General features: G+C 45.4%; 1 protein-coding gene across 4 annotated transcripts in view; it reads right to left on the bottom strand.

The window, feature by feature from the left end:
* Window positions 1–6,031: 6,031 nt before the first annotated feature.
* AGXT2 (alanine--glyoxylate aminotransferase 2) overlaps window positions 6,032–18,328 on the bottom strand; it is a 48,444-nt gene continuing 36,147 nt past the window's right edge. For all 4 annotated transcript variants that reach the window (XM_083154951.1, XM_083154944.1, XM_083154963.1 and 1 more), the window contains 8 exons: window positions 16,511–16,604; window positions 15,316–15,416; window positions 13,400–13,492; window positions 13,024–13,156; window positions 12,028–12,116; window positions 9,945–10,094; window positions 9,336–9,434; window positions 6,032–6,968 (listed from right to left, as the gene is read on the bottom strand). In XM_083154951.1, coding sequence (XP_083011077.1) covers window positions 6,864–6,968; window positions 9,336–9,434; window positions 9,945–10,094; window positions 12,028–12,116; window positions 13,024–13,156; window positions 13,400–13,492; window positions 15,316–15,416; window positions 16,511–16,604 — 864 coding nt within the window. In that variant the 3' untranslated portion in view covers window positions 6,032–6,863. The remainder of the gene's footprint in view (window positions 6,969–9,335; window positions 9,435–9,944; window positions 10,095–12,027; window positions 12,117–13,023; window positions 13,157–13,399; window positions 13,493–15,315; window positions 15,417–16,510; window positions 16,605–18,328) is intronic.

The raw sequence follows: 18,328 nt of genomic DNA, 5'->3' as shown, positions 1-18,328 counted from the left end.
ATATAAAAAAAAAATTGTGACAAACTTGTCAACCTTTTGTAGGTTGACCTAGATATTGTTGACATCATCCAGATCCCAAATAAGATTGCTATATGCAAATAAGGCCGAATGTTTTCACGCGTTGCCCATACAGCTGTGAATCTGCGCATCCTACCCGTGAACAGGTCTTGTGACCGCAAACCGGTTACCGGTGCATACAGACAACGTATTCCATTGGAAGAGGCTGTGTACACATGTGCCCACACGGTTCATGCCATCCCCGTTGCGGCAGTTAAGGCCCGGCTGTATCAAGCTTCAAAAAATGGTAACGTGGAGAGTGATAAACAACCAGCCAATCAGCTCCTACCTGTTATTTTTTTCAAACCCCAGCCTGTGTTTATGGCAGGTAGGAGCTGATTGGCTGGCTCTTTTTCACTCTCCACTCTATCACTTTTTGGAGCTTGATACTTTACATCTGGCCCTTAGTGTTTAAAATGAGGAGGGATACCTCTGTGTGCAAATATTCATACGCGTCATCCTAGGGGGTGCGAATAGGAAAAGCTTTGATTTCGCTGCAGATACCAACGACCGTTTCACATTGCGTACGTCAGGGTTTATGGTAACCTTTGTAGTAACAGTGAATGGAAAACCTTGGCCACTATAAATAGGATGGAATCTGTCCCATTGGTTGAAGCAATGTGATCACTATGCAGAAACGTGAGTATGGAATGTAAATACCTCTCGCATACTTGCAGCTTACGCCACGTGGACAGAGTAGAGCCCAAAGTTGCATCAGGGATCATACCTTGGAATGTACTAAGCCAGTGGTTCCCAAACTTTTTTGAATCACTGTACCCTAGTGTATCCATAATTGGTCAATTGCATAAGCCAGTGGTTCCAAACTGTGCGCCGTGGTACCCTGGGTGAAGGGGTGCTGTGGATTGGAGAGACATGACCAATTCAAATTATTTATGACTCGTGTAATAGTCATCTTGTGGACAAACAAGTGAATCGTGTCCATTATCACATAACTGACACTAAGGGCGGTATTTAATCCGGTAATCTGTCAGAATGTCCCAACAGTTGGAGTTATGGGTCATTTTTGCTCAACTAGACTGTAACTCGACAGACAGAATCCAATGTTCCAGCTGTCGAGTGTCAGAAAGTAGACGTGTCGGCGGAAACGGCCACTTATTGTAAAAAAAAAAAAAACAGACGTGATTTCGACTTGTTTTAAAGTCTGATCTTTTTTGTCGGAAACGGTGACAATGAATAAGCGGTGGCTGCTATTTTTCCCCCATCGGAAATAGCGTCTGAGATTAAATACCCCCCTAAGGATGAGATGTAAACACAATTTGTCATTTTTATGTTTTTCAATGAAAAATGTTTGGCCTACAGGTGCTGTGAAATAACGATATTCAGGGGTGCTGTGATTTAAAAAAGTTTGGGAACGCCTGTTTTAAAGACCATACGTAATTTGAACTGGTTCTTTATCACCAACCCAGGGAACCCCTGCAAGTGTCCCAAGGTACCCCAGGGGAGCCGTGGCACACCGTTTGGGAACTCCTGCACTACGGCTATAAATCTAGTGGTCTGGCTGTGACACAGCGACGGCAGGATGACTATTGCTAGTGTGGAGGGGGTGTTCTTTATCAGGTTACCAAATCTAGAAAGGCATAGGGTACGGGCACAGGGAAAGCTTTGTAGTTCTCCCTCTGCAGAGCCAATGCACTGTGCTTCCTCATACTCATGGGGAACACAATGCAGATCCTCTTCACTGCCTGGGGTGTTGCTCTCTGCTGTTATGCTACTAGCATAAGTCTGGTCTCAATATCGGTGCTGAAATACAGACCCCAATGTGCTAGAAGCACTACAGCAGAGTGTGACACCCCAGGCAGGTTAGAGGAACTGCGCGGGTTTTGAAAGATGCAGGGTTCTAGAATTAACCCTTAGTGCACTTAGCTTCCACTACGCATCTCCGTGTCCAGGTGCGTCTATCTTACGGAGTATCACAAACACATTTAATGTTAAAATGAATGGTCTTGATCAGAACAATTGACTCCCTTGACTCGCTGCTTTTATCAAAATCGTGGTCAGTGCATTGTCGACAGTCAAAAGTTTAACATGAGTTTTTCATGTCGATATTTTGACGACCTATTTTATGTGTCGACCTTTAGTGGTGGAACTAGTGTTTGTTGACCTGCATAGTGCCGACCTAGCGACCATATCCCTAAGCAGAATAGGCCCTGGCTGTGGACTGTGGTGACATTTTGGGTTACTAATTATATTGATTACATTTGACCCTGGTGCTAAATAGCTGGGATTTTATTTTTCCTTCTAGAACCAATCATTCATCTACATCCATATCCTGCATTCGCCTTGTATTTTACTCTTTGAAATGTAATTTATTATGATCTTCTGGAGAGTTTCACAGCAGCGCGCTCATAAATGTGACATTGGCGAGCAAGAAACGGTGTTCTTAGGACCGGGCAGAGAAAAGACTGCACAGGGGTCACACAGCATTGACCTTGACCATAGGATTAGAGTGCAGGTATTCCTAGAAGCTGCTGAGCAGGATCACAGCGCTGTCACAGACAGGGGAAAGGGCTTTTCTCTTATAGGAATTACTATTTATCCTTCCGGTGTTTACATAATGGGATTTGTCCCGTATCCGTGCTCTACAGCAATATCCGTGTGTCGTTCTCTCCGCATCCTAGTACAAGCTGCAATGTCCTGCGTACTGCCAATGTCTTGTCCTGGAAATAAATTATTTTACTACCATACGGTTGTTTGTTCATTAATGGCATATGTGCCAGCCAGTTATTCTGCTTGTTCTTCCTGTGTGCGGGTGTAGAAGGGATGGTATAGTTTGTTGATGATGATATCGACACAGGTGAAGTGTTGGCATTTTTCCAATGCAGACAAAACTCTGATATTGGGGTGATTTTCCTCTCCTAAAGAAATAAATGTAACCCTCCCCTGCCCCTTAGCTTAACCCTTTAGTGCCTAAATCTAACCCTCCCCTAGTGCCTGAACCTTTCCACTACCGCCCCCTTAGCTTAACCCTCTTGTTCCTAAACCTAATCTCTCCCATCCCTTAGCCTAACCCTCCCCTTGTGCCTAAACCTATCCACCCCCCCTTAGCTTAACCATCTAGTTCCTAAACCTAACCTCTCCCATCTTTTAGCCTAGTGGTTCTTAACCTCGGTCCTCTAGTTCCCCCAACAGTGCACATTTTCCAGGTCTCCTCACACAATCAAAGGTGAAATAATTAGCTCCACCTGTGATCATTTAAAATGTGTCAGTGACTGAGTGCACCTGTTCACCTGCCAGGTGACCTGGAAAACATTCACTGTTGGGGGGTCCCTGAGGACCGATGTTGAGAACCAGCGCCTTAGCCTAACCCTCCTCTGGTGTCTAACCCTAACATAGCCTAATTACACTTACACAATGCCACTGCCTAACTGCCCGTCCTGCAGCCTAAGCCTCAGCTGCTGGTCTGTGCAGATGTCAACCCTGGGGTGTATTTAATGAGTTTTGCGAGCAGTGCTGATTACACGCTGTCACAGCTCGCAGGGGCAGTATTCAACTGCAAACGCTGTTTGTTTCCCCCTCGCTAGGTTTTTGTAGCAACGGCGAGAACAGCGAGGATTGCGGCTAAATGCAGCTGGCTCCCTACATTAGCCGTGAGCCTTGCTGTTGGAGGGAATCTTCACCATCCTCTGGCAGCGAGGATTCCCCCGGAAGGTAGAATAGGGTGAGCGGCCGGCTCGGGGGGTAAATTTGGCCCGTTGTGTTAACGTGAATGCTGATATAATGGCTACATCCAATATGAAATTGTGCACTGCCTTATCTGTTGCAATAGGTTTACACTGCAGCTTATATACTGTATGTATCTACCGATAGCTAACTACTCCTCACCTCAATGAGGTGAAGAACCGCCACTGATGATTAGACTGCTCGTTTGACTAAATTACTCGTGTGCTAAAACATGTCAACTGAAAGTGAAAGCAATATTGTAGGGACACAGTGTTATGTTTTTTTAAACTGGTGCTTGTGTACTATCACGGCGCCCATAGCATCGCAGACCATAAGGTATGCGATGCGACGAGATGTCCCCCGATGTCATACAATGTTAAAATTGTATATGGCATACAATGCGATGCGATTTTAAATTGTATAAGCACCCTAATGGGGGCTTTTAAATTGTATAAGCACCCTAATGGGGGCTTACAATGTTAAATGCACCCCCAATATGAATGTGTACCCGAAGCGTGGCAAGCGCAGCGGTACGTGTCCTACATGTAAAGTTATACGCGTCCCCTCGCGGGGCTCGCCACACTATATAAAATCAACTCCACGCCGACGTGGATAGTAAAGGTATGAAAAGGTTGGAGGATGCGTGCCGCGGGTTCGCTGCGCTCGCCACGCTTCGGGTTCACGTTCATACTGGGGGTGGCGTGGGGGTGCATTTAACATTGTAAGCCCCCATTAGGGTGCTTATACAATTAAACATGGTATAGAGGGCTTATACAATTTTAAATCGCAGTGCAGTGGGTGTATGGCATGCGATTATATGGTGTGCGACCAAATATCGTGGGCGCTGTGCTAGTACCCAAGTACCTTTAAACTTGCTGGAAATGGACAGAGGGAGCTGTGAAGACAGAGATTGGGACTGGGGGTGGAGAGTTTGTGGCCTAAAAACTGTCACAGCTCAAAGTGAAAGCACATTGCAGAAGCGGTCGTTTTGACTAATTAAGTATAATTACTGATGTTTATGAAATGGCATTTGACTATTTTTTTTTTTTTTTACTAGATGTCAATGGGGTGAATGCCAAAGCTAAACCAAATATTAGATTTGGTTACTGTATATCTTTGTTAGCAGGAGACACACTGAATATTAGTCCGTATAAACTAATTAAAAAATGTAACTGTGTCAGTGACTGGGAACAGCTGTTCTTCTGTTACACACGCCACTTATACAGCTTTCCCTTACACCTGGATTCATCTACCTAATTTCCGTCCTATGAAACAGACATCTGCGTTTGGAAAATATAGCTTCAAGCCTCACAGATTAAAGTGCACGTGACAGACGTGTCCCCCTAGATCAGGGGTGTCCAAACTTTTTACGACGAGGGCCAGATTTGGTGAAGTGTAAATGTGTGGGGGCCGACCATTCAGCCTGACATTCTTTGAATCATTAATCACATCAGAATGGTCCCCTACTCTGCCCCTTCACTGTATTTCCCCCAGCCTGCCCCCCATTCACTGTGTTTCCCAGCCCGCCTCTCCTTCACTGTATGTCCCCCACTCTGCACCCATTCACTCTGTCCCCCAGCCTGCCCCCCTTCTTCTAATGTCCATCAGTGCTTCTATTCATTGTATGTCCCCAAGCCTGACCCTCCTTCACTGTATGACCCCCATTCACTATGTACCTCACTCTGCCCCCATTCACTGTATGTCCCCCAGCCTGCCCCTGCTCCCCCTTCTCTGAATGGCCATCACTGCCTCCATTCACTGTATGTCCCCCAGCCTGACCCTCCTTCACTGTATGTCCCCCAGCCTGCCCCTGCTCCCCCTTCTCTGAATGGCCATCACTGCCTCTATTCACTGTATGTCCCCCAGCCTGACCCTCCTTCACTGTATGTCCCCCACTCTGCCCCCTCCCTTCTCTGTAGGTTTCCCAGCCCCTTGTGTGAGCCAGAGGAAGAAGAGGCAAAGCAGGCACTGCAAGGACAGGAGATGCTTGGGCTCCCGCTGCTGCCCTACTCCACTCTGCATGTTACGGGAGCAAGCTTCCCCCTTGCTGCCCCCCTCCCTAAACACTGCTGTCACTGTGATTGTGGAGTAGGGTGATATACGATTGCAGCAGCAGGGGTAGGATGCCAAACACACCTGACTGTGGCGGCCGGCACCTCCTCACTGCAGCAGACAGCAAGGTAAAGGCGCGCTCGCCGGGGCATTTCTCGGGAATGGCATATTGAGGCTAAGTGTAAAAGAACACATCTGTATCTTTCGAGAGACACAAAAAAATCCACTTAACATTTAGGGGTAAATTTTACTTAAGTTTTATTTAAACTTGACGGGATTATCGGGGACAAAACTCCATATTTAAATTTTTTTTTCATTTTTGGTAGATTGTTTGTCACATGTTTATGTTGGTCAATTTTTTTTGCCATGCCATAAAAAATCTACTGCAAATAGAACTAAAAATCTCCTACCACTTCATGCTGATTTTCTATTGGACAAATGATACCGCATGCAACACCTTTCTGTGGGTCCTCAAATTCTGCTTTGCATACATCTCCAGAGTTGGAACACCGGCATAGGACATGTTCTGTGCATGTGTACAGGGGCGCCGACGGTGGTCGGGCCCCAGTAAAATAGAGGGGCGTGGCCACATCACTGGTGGGGGGGAAAAAAACACCTTAGTTTTTGTGGGTGGGAAGGCGCTGGTGCGGGTGTGATCGCACACTGGTGCAGGGGAGAGAGGACAGGCTGCAGCTGTAGTTGCCTCTCTCCGTAGCTCAGCACTGAGCAGATTGTGCGCTGAACACCCCCAGATGGCAGTAGTAGCTGCAATTGTGCATGTTGAGGATGTGCAAATTATGCAAAAATAAAAAACAGCAGCCCTGAATAGTACAGAGATGCCCAGCGGATCTATCACCGATGGTTAGTAAATGAGAGAGTTGTATAAAAGTCTACAGAAAAGTAGCAGCCGTTTATTGTAGTATAAAGTATGTTTTAAGTCAATTTTGAGTCAGTTTTGTTGGAAAATTAAAAATCGACTCTTAGTAAATGTGCCATTTATCTGTGTTCACAAATAGCCAGTTAGGGCTGGCAGGTTCTTCAAATAATTCTGTTTCCTCCCATAAATCCGTGCCTCATGTTGATGTCTCCAGGTATTTGGTTATTGCAGCCTGTAACACGGCTACAGCAAAATCGGCATCTTCCTTGGTGATACACATCGGGGGTTTGATGCGGAGAATCTGCCAAGAGGAAATGAAAAGAGTGTCAATGCAGAAAGAGAGAGGTTGATGCTTTAAACTGGGTTCAAAGGTCACTTTGCTGTTGAATGCAGAGCACTGAGATAAGAGGCATATTTATCAAATGAGCCTCACTGCCAGCAACACATAAACCTCTGAGCGTCAGATGCCCCCACCATTCAACAACCCTATAAAACCCAAACCCGCTCCTTCCCCTCCCACCTCTTCTTCCCTCTGTACGTGAAATAACCAGATGGGAGTCATGTATTATGGCGAATTTAAAGGTCACAATTTATTAATCTGATAACAAAATATACTGTTACTTAATGGGGTTGCTAAGATAGCACTGCGGTCTACCAGCTCTTATCGTAACTGAATCATGTAAACGGTCTGGGGGGCCAGGGTCCCCTTTTCGCAACTGAAACCTGTAACCGGGGTTACCCTTTTTGCCCCCCCGATGCCAGAACTTGAACCCTCTTCTCTTAGAGCAGTGCCCCTATGGGGGGTACCATGTGTCTCAGCCCCATCCTCATGGGGCTGGTGGTGCCTCCACTTTCCTGACGCCATACCTTGGCTGGCCCACAGTACTTCCACCTTCTGTGACATGGTCTGATGATATTGAATGCTGCTTGGTGTTCACTCTTTCTTTGTATTGGGGTGGGTGGGTGGGTGGGATAGCTTCTTCGGTACTTATGTATTATCTGGGCTCCCATGTTAAATGCACCCCATTTTTTTTATACCCCTACTATCCAACTACGCATGGAGTTGATTTTATATAGTGTGGCGAGCGCAGCGAGCCACCGTGCCCGAAGCGTGGCGAGTGGACGCGGTCTCATAAGAAAAACGGGAGCCCAGATAAATAAGTACCGCTTTTTCTTCTGCAGACTGTTTTGAGACCTTCCCCCCCAGCCTGCCCTCTCCTTAAGTATGCGTTCTGCCCTCCCCCTTATCCCTTCTTCCTCCTATTCCTGCAAAATAATCCCTCTCCCCTTTCCAGTGACCCTCTAACCTCAGTGTCATTCAGGGTGCGGGCACATCCTAGGCGTTTATTGTTGCTCACATCTAGCGCTCTTTGATAGAAAGCTTCCCAATCAGTTATAAGACTATTTTAAATGTTGTCACATTCTCCGGTCAAAAGCATTAAAGAAAAATAAAAACATTTTGCAAATACTTACATTTGGTTCCTAAAGTAGTATCCATTTAAACTTAGGGTGACATTTAATAGGATGAGAGATTCAGAAAGTGAGAAATTTGGTAAGAAATCTCCAGTTTGATTTTGAAGTGTAAATGATTGGCACTTTAAAAAAACTGGAGAATTTGGTACTTATGTAATATCTGGGCTCCCGTTTTTCTTATGAGACCACGTTCCCCTTGCAGGGCTCGCTGCGCTCGCCACGCTTCGGGCACGGTGGCTCGCTGCGCTCGCCACACTATATAAAATCAACTCCATTCGTAGTTGGATAGTAGGGGTATGAAAAAATGGGGTGCATTTAACATGGGAGCCCAGATAATACATAAGTACCGAGAATTCTCACCAAATCTCTTACTTTCTGACATCCTATTAAATTTCACCTTAAGAATTCTTTAGTTTATTAAAGCGGCAATCATTTACACTGCAAAACCAGTTTGATTTTGAAGTGTAAATGTTTGGCGCTTTTAAAAAAAACTGTAGATTTCTTAACAAATTTTTTACCCTCCCAAAATTTTTACCCTCTGTTTCATCAATTTATTTTCAAACGGTGGAACTGAAGGTTAAAGATCAGCTTTCACCATCGATACACAAGTGCAGACTGTCAAGAACATGTATATCGCATGCAATGATTTTCAATACAAAATGTAGGAATTGTTAAGCAACAAAAGTTTTCCCAGTGCCCTAGGCTAATACACATGTAGCGCCTCTTGTAATGCTATTAAACACACGTGTATGAGCGCTCAGGGTCTCGCCAGTCATACTGCCCATGTGCATGTAACAAGGGTTATATGGGTATGTAGGATCTAATGCTTGTGGGGTGGAAAGGAGACTTTGGCTTTAGGCTGACCAGCTGGCGCTGTAGCACAATGTACATAAAGAAATGGTTCCATCAGTAAGTTACATTGGCACAGCCATCTGGCAGTCACCTTAAGAACTTTACCCCCCACACGGTACATCGGGACGGGTGATAGGGAACAAGCATGGAATAAATTAAGCCTTCATTTTAGTCATTGGCTGTCACTTGCAAGGCGCCCCCCTCCCTCCCCAAAACTGTTGCCCTAAGCTGCAGCCTAATCAGCCTATTTGTTAATCAGGCACTTAACAAGTCTAGAATATATACAAATCTCAGCTATGTAGGGACTGAGACACCGGTCTTGTGAATCACTTCTCCTACTTACGTTACCATACAGTCCTCCTTTTCCAAACAGGACCCCATTGTCTTTACAGTTCTCCCAAATTATGTTCAGCTCCTGGACCGGCAGAGGCCGACGTGTTTCCTAAATAAAACAGATTCACTCCTAGGAAACTGGCCAAAATGAACCATGCATTTCAATTTATTGTCAACACACTACGTATCCATCAAGAAAAGCTACTAGGAAATGCTTTGATAAAGTGTTTTGTGTTAAATGTTCTAGATCAGCAAAGGAGAAACGCAGGGTTGGAGAAAATCAATGTATGTAAGGAATCAAGTTCATTTAACAAGTAAAAGTGAGGGTCCCTGAATCATTTTTTGGCCAAAAGTATGGGACTAACCACCATGAGCAGGTAACCTCATTATCTGGTAGGTCGTTAACATTCTAAGGGTTTAAAGTCCACAGCGAGAGACACCCCCAGACTGGCTAAACCAAAACAAGTAATGGGGCAAACCACACACTCGCTAATATAAGTCCGATAAGCAGGATAAGAGGTTCTAGATCGGGAAGAGGCAGCACGGTTGTTAGCCCTGGTCTTAGAACGCTCTTGACACCTCAGGATAATTTCATATTAAATTTACAATTATTTCTTACCTTGTCTGTTACCATCTCTACCCCAATCATTAACCCTTTCCCACGAACATCTCCGACAATGTCATACATATCCCGAAGCTTAGCAAGCTCGAGCAGAAGGTGGGTCCCCACTGCCTTACAGTTGTTTTGTAGATCATCCTCCTGGATAGCCTGCAGAGACACAGTTGGGGGCCATCAAATCTAACACTCTCATCAGAATATTTTTGGTTGCAAGTACACAGAATCTTTTCAGTGTGAGATATTCACAGAGCAAACGGTCAGATTGGGCCACAGCAGATATGATCATTTTGTGCTTTTAACAGAAGCATCACAAGGATGGTGCAATATTCTAGATGACTTGTGATCTATACAGTGGTAAAGTCAGGGCGACCGAGAGGTATGCCGGGCCCCGGTAAAATGTTGGGGGTGTGGCCTTATTGTTTTATACTCCAATACCAGGCTTTTAGCTAATTTAGCAGTCTGCGATGTGGGAACGTGTCAAATGCTTGTACTCGACTCTCTCTTTGCTAAAGGTTATAGCAATTACAAATGTCCTATTTATTCAAGAATATTATATAGAACTGACAAGTGTAATCTTTTTTCTCTGCAATAATTAGTTATCTCGGCACCCTAATATTATTTAATCACTGTGACAGTTCAGCGATGCTCAGAGTAGATGCCATGGCAACAATATCCATGACGATATACAGTGTTTGTAGGGGCCTGGTGTATATGTGGAAATGGAAAATCGATTTGACCTCCTGGTTCTAACGTTAGAAAAAACAAAAACAAATTGATAGAAATGGTTTTATGCATAGATAGAATTTTCAGAAGATATAACACATAATAAAAGCCGGGGTTGCCTACTTTCTGGCTGCCCCCTCCGGTAAGGGCAACCAGTTCAGTGAGGCAGGAGGATGGGGCCATTGTTGGGGCGGGACGGCAGATCATCCCGAGCGGGGGTGTGGTCCGCACTATCGTGTCCTCGTGGCCACACCCCTGCTGAGCAATGCCGGTATTTCAGGCATTGCACAGCGTGGGGCAGGGCTACAAAGACGCAATTCGCAGCATTTGCTCCCATGGACACCCCTGCCGAGGGGGGTGGGGGTCGTGGGAGACTGGCCACATTCCGGGAGGCTTGCCCCCCTTTTTTCTTAGCTAATTAGGTTGACAGTTGACATGGCTTATGTCTACTGGGTCAAAATGTTGATATGTCAACATGTAAAAGGTAGACGTTTAAAATGGTCGACACAACTTAAAAAAAAAATGTTTTGGTGTCATTTTCTTAGTTAAACCATATAAGACACCAATTAGTGCACTCTGGGGCCGATTCAGACCCGATTGTACAAGTCGGGTGGGCGCATGCGAGCGGATGTGTAAGCGTACACATCCACTCGCAGCGTAGTGAGGGTATTCAGGCGCGGGCATGCGTTCGGCAGGGTGGCATTAACTGGCTCCCCAGGCTGCGAATATACGCAGCCTAGAGAGCAGGTCTGAATTACCCCCGCTATGATGGCTCGCTTTGATTGGCTACTATTCCTAATCATGTTCACAATAAGTCAACCTGAAGCACTGTCGACTTTCCACATGTCGACCTATTGACCATGTCAGCCTAATGCATGTCGGTCATATGTGGTTGACTTCGCAACTGTCCACATAGTTAGGGCTTGACCGATCACCCGGATGCCTAAAGTAGTAAACCCCCTGCTCATTAATGAACCGCTACCTCTGTATGTTTACATGTTAGTGCAGGGTTGCCTACACTCCTGGAATGGCCGGTAGGGTCCCGGAAATCGGGTCGGGTCAAACTCCAGGCCCTACGGAAACGGGGGGGGGGTCCGCCGTGGGAGCGTTCATCGGTGTGGCCACGAAGCAGAGATCCCATTGGCCACGCCCCACACTGGTCATCCGTCGGCCGCCTCGACTACATCCCACCCTGTCAGTGCCCCCCCCCCCCCGCAGCCAGGAAGTAGGCAACCCTGTGTTAGTGTTTTCATTATGTTAGTATTTATCAGTTCTGTCATTTGCAGATCGCTCCCACAATATGCAAAACCAGATTTGGATTACGGTAATCCGGCAGTGATTATAAATAACAAAGACTTACATCCAGTACTGCAGAGCCTATTGTACTCGCCATAGGGTTCCCTCCAAAGGTGTTGAATGTCTGCGCCTGAGCAATAGAGCTGGCAATCTCTGTAAAAAGAAACAGTGCCAATCTCACTAAAGAAATGGTGATGCCAGCTGGGATACATGGGGCCTAATTCAGATGTATTAGCAAGGCTGCAATGTTTGCAGATGGACAAAACCATGCTGCACTGCAGGTGGGGCAGATGTAAGATGTGCAGAGAGAGTTCGATTTGGGTGAGGTGTATTGAAATCTAAATTGCAGTGTAAAGGTGGGTACACACGGAAAGATGTCGGAAGCGTTCCGACATCGTTAACGAGTGTATCAAATCGTTCATCGTGCGTACACACGGAACGATTGGATACACTTGACAAAAGATTTGTCTATGATCTTCCTGCATGCAGGAAAGATCATAGACCATCGTTAACGATTCACGGGTACGCGCATCGTTAACGATGCACGGAACGATTTGAACGATTGGTCGTTCCCATCGATCGGGAACGCCCACATCGGGCTTCAAATCTATCCGTGTATACCCAGCTTTAGAATAAAGCAGCCAATATTTACCCTGCACAGAAAAAAAAATAACTCCCCCAAATGTAACTCTCTCTGCACATGTTACATCTGCCCCACCTGCAGTGCAGCATGGTTTTGTCCATAGTTTGAGTATTTTGTACCTCATAAAATGGGTCAAGGCGTCTGTGTCACTGGGGGTCCCTAATATTGGGACCCCCAATAATACCCAATATTAGGGACCCCCAGTGACACAGACGCCTTGATGTACGGCCTGGGGGCTTAGCCCTATATCTGCAGATATATGTATTATCTGATTATGTGTATATTTCTCACTCAGTGTGCAATTGGTATACAAAATGTTTTTTCCTAACCAGAATTACCCCTCCCTTTTGGCACCTGAGTGACATCACCTCTGATTGAGCAGCTTGCCAACAAATGTATTTTCCATTAGTTTCTCACCTTCTGTTGTCACTACTGCTGCCATCGGAAATCCATTACCGATCCCCTTTGCCATAGTCACAATATCCGGGGTGACGTCGTGTGTCTGGAAGCCCCAAAAATGACTTCCTGTTCTTCCAAATCCAGTCTGTACCTAGAGTGTGTAACAGTACAGCTATTAGGGACCTGATCTCAAGCATACCTCCCAACTTTCCAACCACGAGAGGAGGGGCGTGGCCTAGCTGGATGGGGGCATGGCTTATATGGGCACAGCGTCTATTAATAGGTGACAGGGGGGTATGAATTACCTGGCTAGCAAGGAATAACAAACTGCTTTGCTGGCGGCACTCACAGACTACTTCATAGACAAGAACCACAGGACACTTCGCATACTTACCTCATCGGCTATACATATCCCTCCTCTCTCTCGTATAAGCTGATAGGTTTCTTTCAAAAATCCTTTGGGATACTGAATGACTCCTCCCACTCCCTGCAAAACAGGTCACAAAATGCTTAGAAATAGGGAGTATTCATGTAGCAAGGTGCAGAAATAATGGCGATTGGTGTATCAGCAAATAACCAGAGGCTTACCTAGATATTAGTGGGCCCCATAGCTAAAGTTTGTAAGGGCCCCCTTTTTAGCAACTGATGGTGATAAATGTATGTAAAATATAATAGTTAGACAGCAAAGATGGGCCCCCTCCAGCTCTGGGCCCCATAGCAGCTGCACCCCTTGTACCTATGGTAGTTACGCCCTTGCAAATAACGATTCCTAGTTATGCCAGTGGTTCCTTTTAATCTATGTCAGTGGTTCTCAAACTCGGTCCTCAGGACCCCACACTGTTCACGTTTTTCAGGTCACCCGGCAGGTGCACAGGTGCACTCATTACTTACTGACACATTTTAAAAGATCCACAGGTGGAGATAATTATTTCACTTGTGATTCTGTAAGGAGACCTGCAAAACATGCACTGTGGACCGACTGTGAGACCCTGTATGTAAATGTTCAAGAATCCCTTTAAGATTTCCTTGCTATGATATTTAATCATAACCAGGTACAGCAATGGGTGGGGGGGGGGGGGGGGGATGCACTAAAGGGAAAATGCGGTAAATACCCTGTTATCTGAGTTTTTACAGCATTGCCCATGCACTAAAATCTGATCGCTGGGTTTTCACAATGTAGAATAACGTCTGAAAAAGCTGGCGTTACTGTATAGAAGCCTATGGGCTTCTCTCCGATGCGGTGCTTAAGTAATCCATCACGGATCCCTCCAAGCATGTCACAGCCACATGTGTAGCGGGTCACAGACCCGGAAGTCCAGCGCCAAAGCGGCTTCGCAGAGAACAGCGCTAACCGGAAGAGCATTTACAATCACATATGTTAGTGCATAGTCCATTATTAACTATGCCGTAGCCGACAAATGCAGGAGATGGGGGGTGGGGGGTGTTAGTGTATCCCCCCACTTGTGCAGTGAATCAGCCCTGGCGTATGACTTGTGGCATGCCCTCATCTATCATCTAGGGATGACCATAGGTGGGTAAACCAATGATGGTCATCCTCGATGGTTAGCCATGATGGTATAAAACCATCTGCAAGGGGACCATTAATGATTTGCCCCAATGATGGTCATCTCTGCTTTTGTATTCACTGGGCTGCATGGCAATCATAGTCTTGGGTGGAGCTTCACAGGTGTCAGAGGCGTGTCTATGCTTAGAATCCACACCCCTTGTAGAATAAAAGTTAAACATTGGTTTTGTACCATCAATGGTGGTAACCCATTGGCGCTCTCTTATGGTCAAAGTATTTGACATCAGGTATAGATCATCAATTAATTTGAAACATCAATGCCCACCCCTAGAATGTACTGTAGCTGATGAGCACCTTACCTTGGTGCACATAACCTTGCTAGAAATCCTTTACACCGGGCACATTTGGGCCACTCTAGGCCTTTTGCCAGACATACACTGTATTTTTGCAGTGTGTGTGGCCAATGTGTGACTTATAGAGAAAATAAGTACAGCTTAACCCTTTGAGCTCCAAGTCAATTTGTGAAAATGGCCAAGCAAACCTTTTTATTCACCATAATGACCTGTAATGATTACCTTATATAGGAAATATCATCGTTTTTTACAAAAAAAAAGTATTTGAATTTATATAACAAATGTGAGCGACACCGGCATTTCTGGCAGATATTTTATATTTAATTAAGGGAATTAATGACCTTCAGGAGGTATCCTGACTAAATATGGGCCACGTTGCTTGGAATTCAGACTAAATTACTACTGAGTAACCTGCACATCTGTAATTTTTACCATGATCGGCTCAGCGATAAAAGCAGCGATCTTCTTGGCGGCAGAAGTATCCAGGGTTTCCTTTAACTGTTCAATATATCGATCTTTAGCTTCACATGAACCTGAAACAAACCAACATTGATACAAAGCAATGGAATAATTGCACAATTCAGTTATGTAAATGGCACATATATGACGGGCGGGGACGAGGCGAATTTCACCAAACCCCGCCCCATTCCATGCAGAGTCCACAATTTGCGGGTCTGTAAAAAGAGGGTGGAGCTAAAATGACACAAAATGATGCTATTCGTGCAATTTTAGTCCTGTTCTCTCCCCAAAGAGCCGCAAATTATGGAATTTGCTTCAGAGGCTCTGGGGGTGGGGGGGCTGCCAAAAAGATGAAAGGAGTGCGGTGCCATCATTTGGGTGGTGTGGCTACACCTCCCAGCCTGACCTGGCCGCCAAACAGACTATGGGACAGATGCACCAATCTTCAAAAAGTGATCAAATGGAGAGTGATAAACAACCAGCTCCTAACTGTCATGTTACACGCTGTGGGGCAGATGTATTCAGCCTTAAAAAAAAAAAGAGATAAACACGAGGGTGATAGAGTGATAAATGTCCAGCCAATCAGTTCCTAGCAGTCATGTTATAGGCTGTGTTTGAAGATGACAGTTGGGAGCCAAATTTCTCACTCTCCACTTGATTAAAAAAATGGAAGCTCAGAGCTGGTTGTTTTGTACTTAATCTCTCATCAAGGCTTAGTACACAGAGCCCGTAAGGGTGGAAAAGTTGCTTATGGCAACCAATCAGCTGCTACATATAATTGTAAACCCTGTAAAGGCCAACTTGAACAGCCCCATGTTTCTCAGTGTATGATTATGGGGTTTGAGTAGACACATTTGGGTAGATTCCGTCAGGTGCGGCTGTGCCACAGGGTTCCTTCTCTTGTGTACACCAGCCGGAGCTATTCAATTACAGATCCGAGATCGGCCCACGAGCAACAAATGGCAGTGGGATCTCTAGTGGAATATCAGGTGGGTTTATTAATAAACCACCCTGGCATATCTGACATTTGTGTACTGGGTCTGTAGAGCATTTATTGGCTATAGATGAAGGACAGTGAAAGTAGATACAGTAAGTTATCATTGTCCTCATGCAATCATAGATCCCTATTTAATTAATTAATTAGCATCTAATCAAGAAGAATCCTTACCAGGGGAACATGAGCACGTCCTTAAAGTCTGTACAGGGGAATCTCTGCAGTGACTTCCACCCCATATACCCCGAAAAACATCAGGACACATAGTCTACGAGGCAATGATAAATAATTTAAAAACAGAATGTAAAGATAAATTAAAGCAGGGGTGGCCAACCCTGTCCTCAAGATCTACCAACAGTACATGTATATCAGGCCACCTGTGGATCTATAGAAGAATAAATGCAGCAGGTTTGAAAATGTGACAGTTAGTAATGACTACAGCTGTGCACCAGCTAGGTGATTTGGGTCATGTGACAGTTAGTAATGACTACAGCTGTGCACTCGCTAGATGATTTGGGACATGTGACAATGACTACAGCTGTGCCCCAGCTAGGTGATTTGGGTCATGTGACAGTTAGTAATGACTACAGCTGTGCACTCGCTAAGTGATTTGGGACATGTGACAGTTAGTAATGACTACAGCTGTGCACCAGCTAGGTGATTTGGATAATGTAGACCGTTGGTAGATCTTGAGAACCGGTTTGGCCACCCTGGACTTCCAGTATAAATTTAAAATGAGCAAACATGTCAACAGTAGTAAGAATGATCAGATGAAGACCTGGGATTGATATCAGACGCTCAAAGGGCATTTAAGTCACATAAATAATAGCCTGGTGAAAGGTTTTTGTTGCCACAGGTCAAACAACAATACACTTGCCAGAACAAAAAGCTTCCACCACCATGATTTTGTCACCTACTTTAAGGGAATTAAATCAATACCAATAGATAGCAATGATTCCTCCGGGCAGCCTAGGCAGGAGTTGGGTATCAACACTACCCAACTCGGGACTGAATTGGGTGGTGGGCGGCCAAGAGTACTGCGGTGGCGGATGCCCTCCATGTCCAGCGCCTGGGTTGCATGACCCCCTAGCCCCACCTTCCCTAGTTACGGCAATGCCCAACTGTCATATTTCAAAAATGTACAGGTGAACTGGAAAACATGAACTGTGTGGAGTGCTGAGGATCGAATTTGAGAACCTGTGGACTAGATTTTTCATTATGTCTATTCCCACAGATGGTAACCAGGATCTCCTACACTCTACAGTCTACCCTCAGTTCTTTCTCTCCAGTAAACAAAGATGACATCTCTGCACTCATCGCATCATCCAAACCTCTCCACAATTGGGCCTCTGTCCCCAACATTCCATTTATACAACACTCACAACCAGTGGTAGTTCCAGAGGTGGTGCCGAAACTCAGTCCAAACTTCAAATAACGGAGCCACACCAATGTCCAGGCAATGGTTGCTTGGCAGGGTTTGGGGAAAGGACATTTGGTGTGGCTCCCCTATTTGTAATTTTGGACTGCCTGCAGCTTCACACCTGAAGCCACCACTGCTCACCACAGTTAGTAATGTTTTACTCACTGTAAGGTCTACTTGTCAAGTGTCCACAATCACACAGTTCTTTCTTGGTTCCTTTAGTGCCTCTCTACCACCGGTTCATCCTTCCCTAAACTCCCACTATCTGTTGGGGACCCACATTGCTCTTTTATTGGCCCCTGATTTCCTCATTGTACACCTCCTTTCATGGGCAACTGATTGTCTCATTCAGGCTCCAGTGCAAACTCTATGCTGATGACACCTACTCATATAATAATATCATAATAACATAATATCCCTAATACAGAAGCATTTTTATTTAAACACCTGTCTATATGCATCCCTACCTGCAGACTTATCTGACTCAGAATCAGGCCCTTCATGTTCAAATGTACACAGGACTATCCACATCCTACTAGAGGAGACACTCCTGGACTTGAAATAGGAAGTCC

The sequence above is a fragment of the Crinia signifera genome, chromosome 1, assembly GCF_055691185.1.
Source record: "Crinia signifera chromosome 1, ASM5569118v1, whole genome shotgun sequence".
Taxonomy (NCBI): Eukaryota; Metazoa; Chordata; class Amphibia; order Anura; family Myobatrachidae; genus Crinia; species Crinia signifera.
This window is presented reverse-complemented; position numbering and strand designations above follow the sequence as displayed.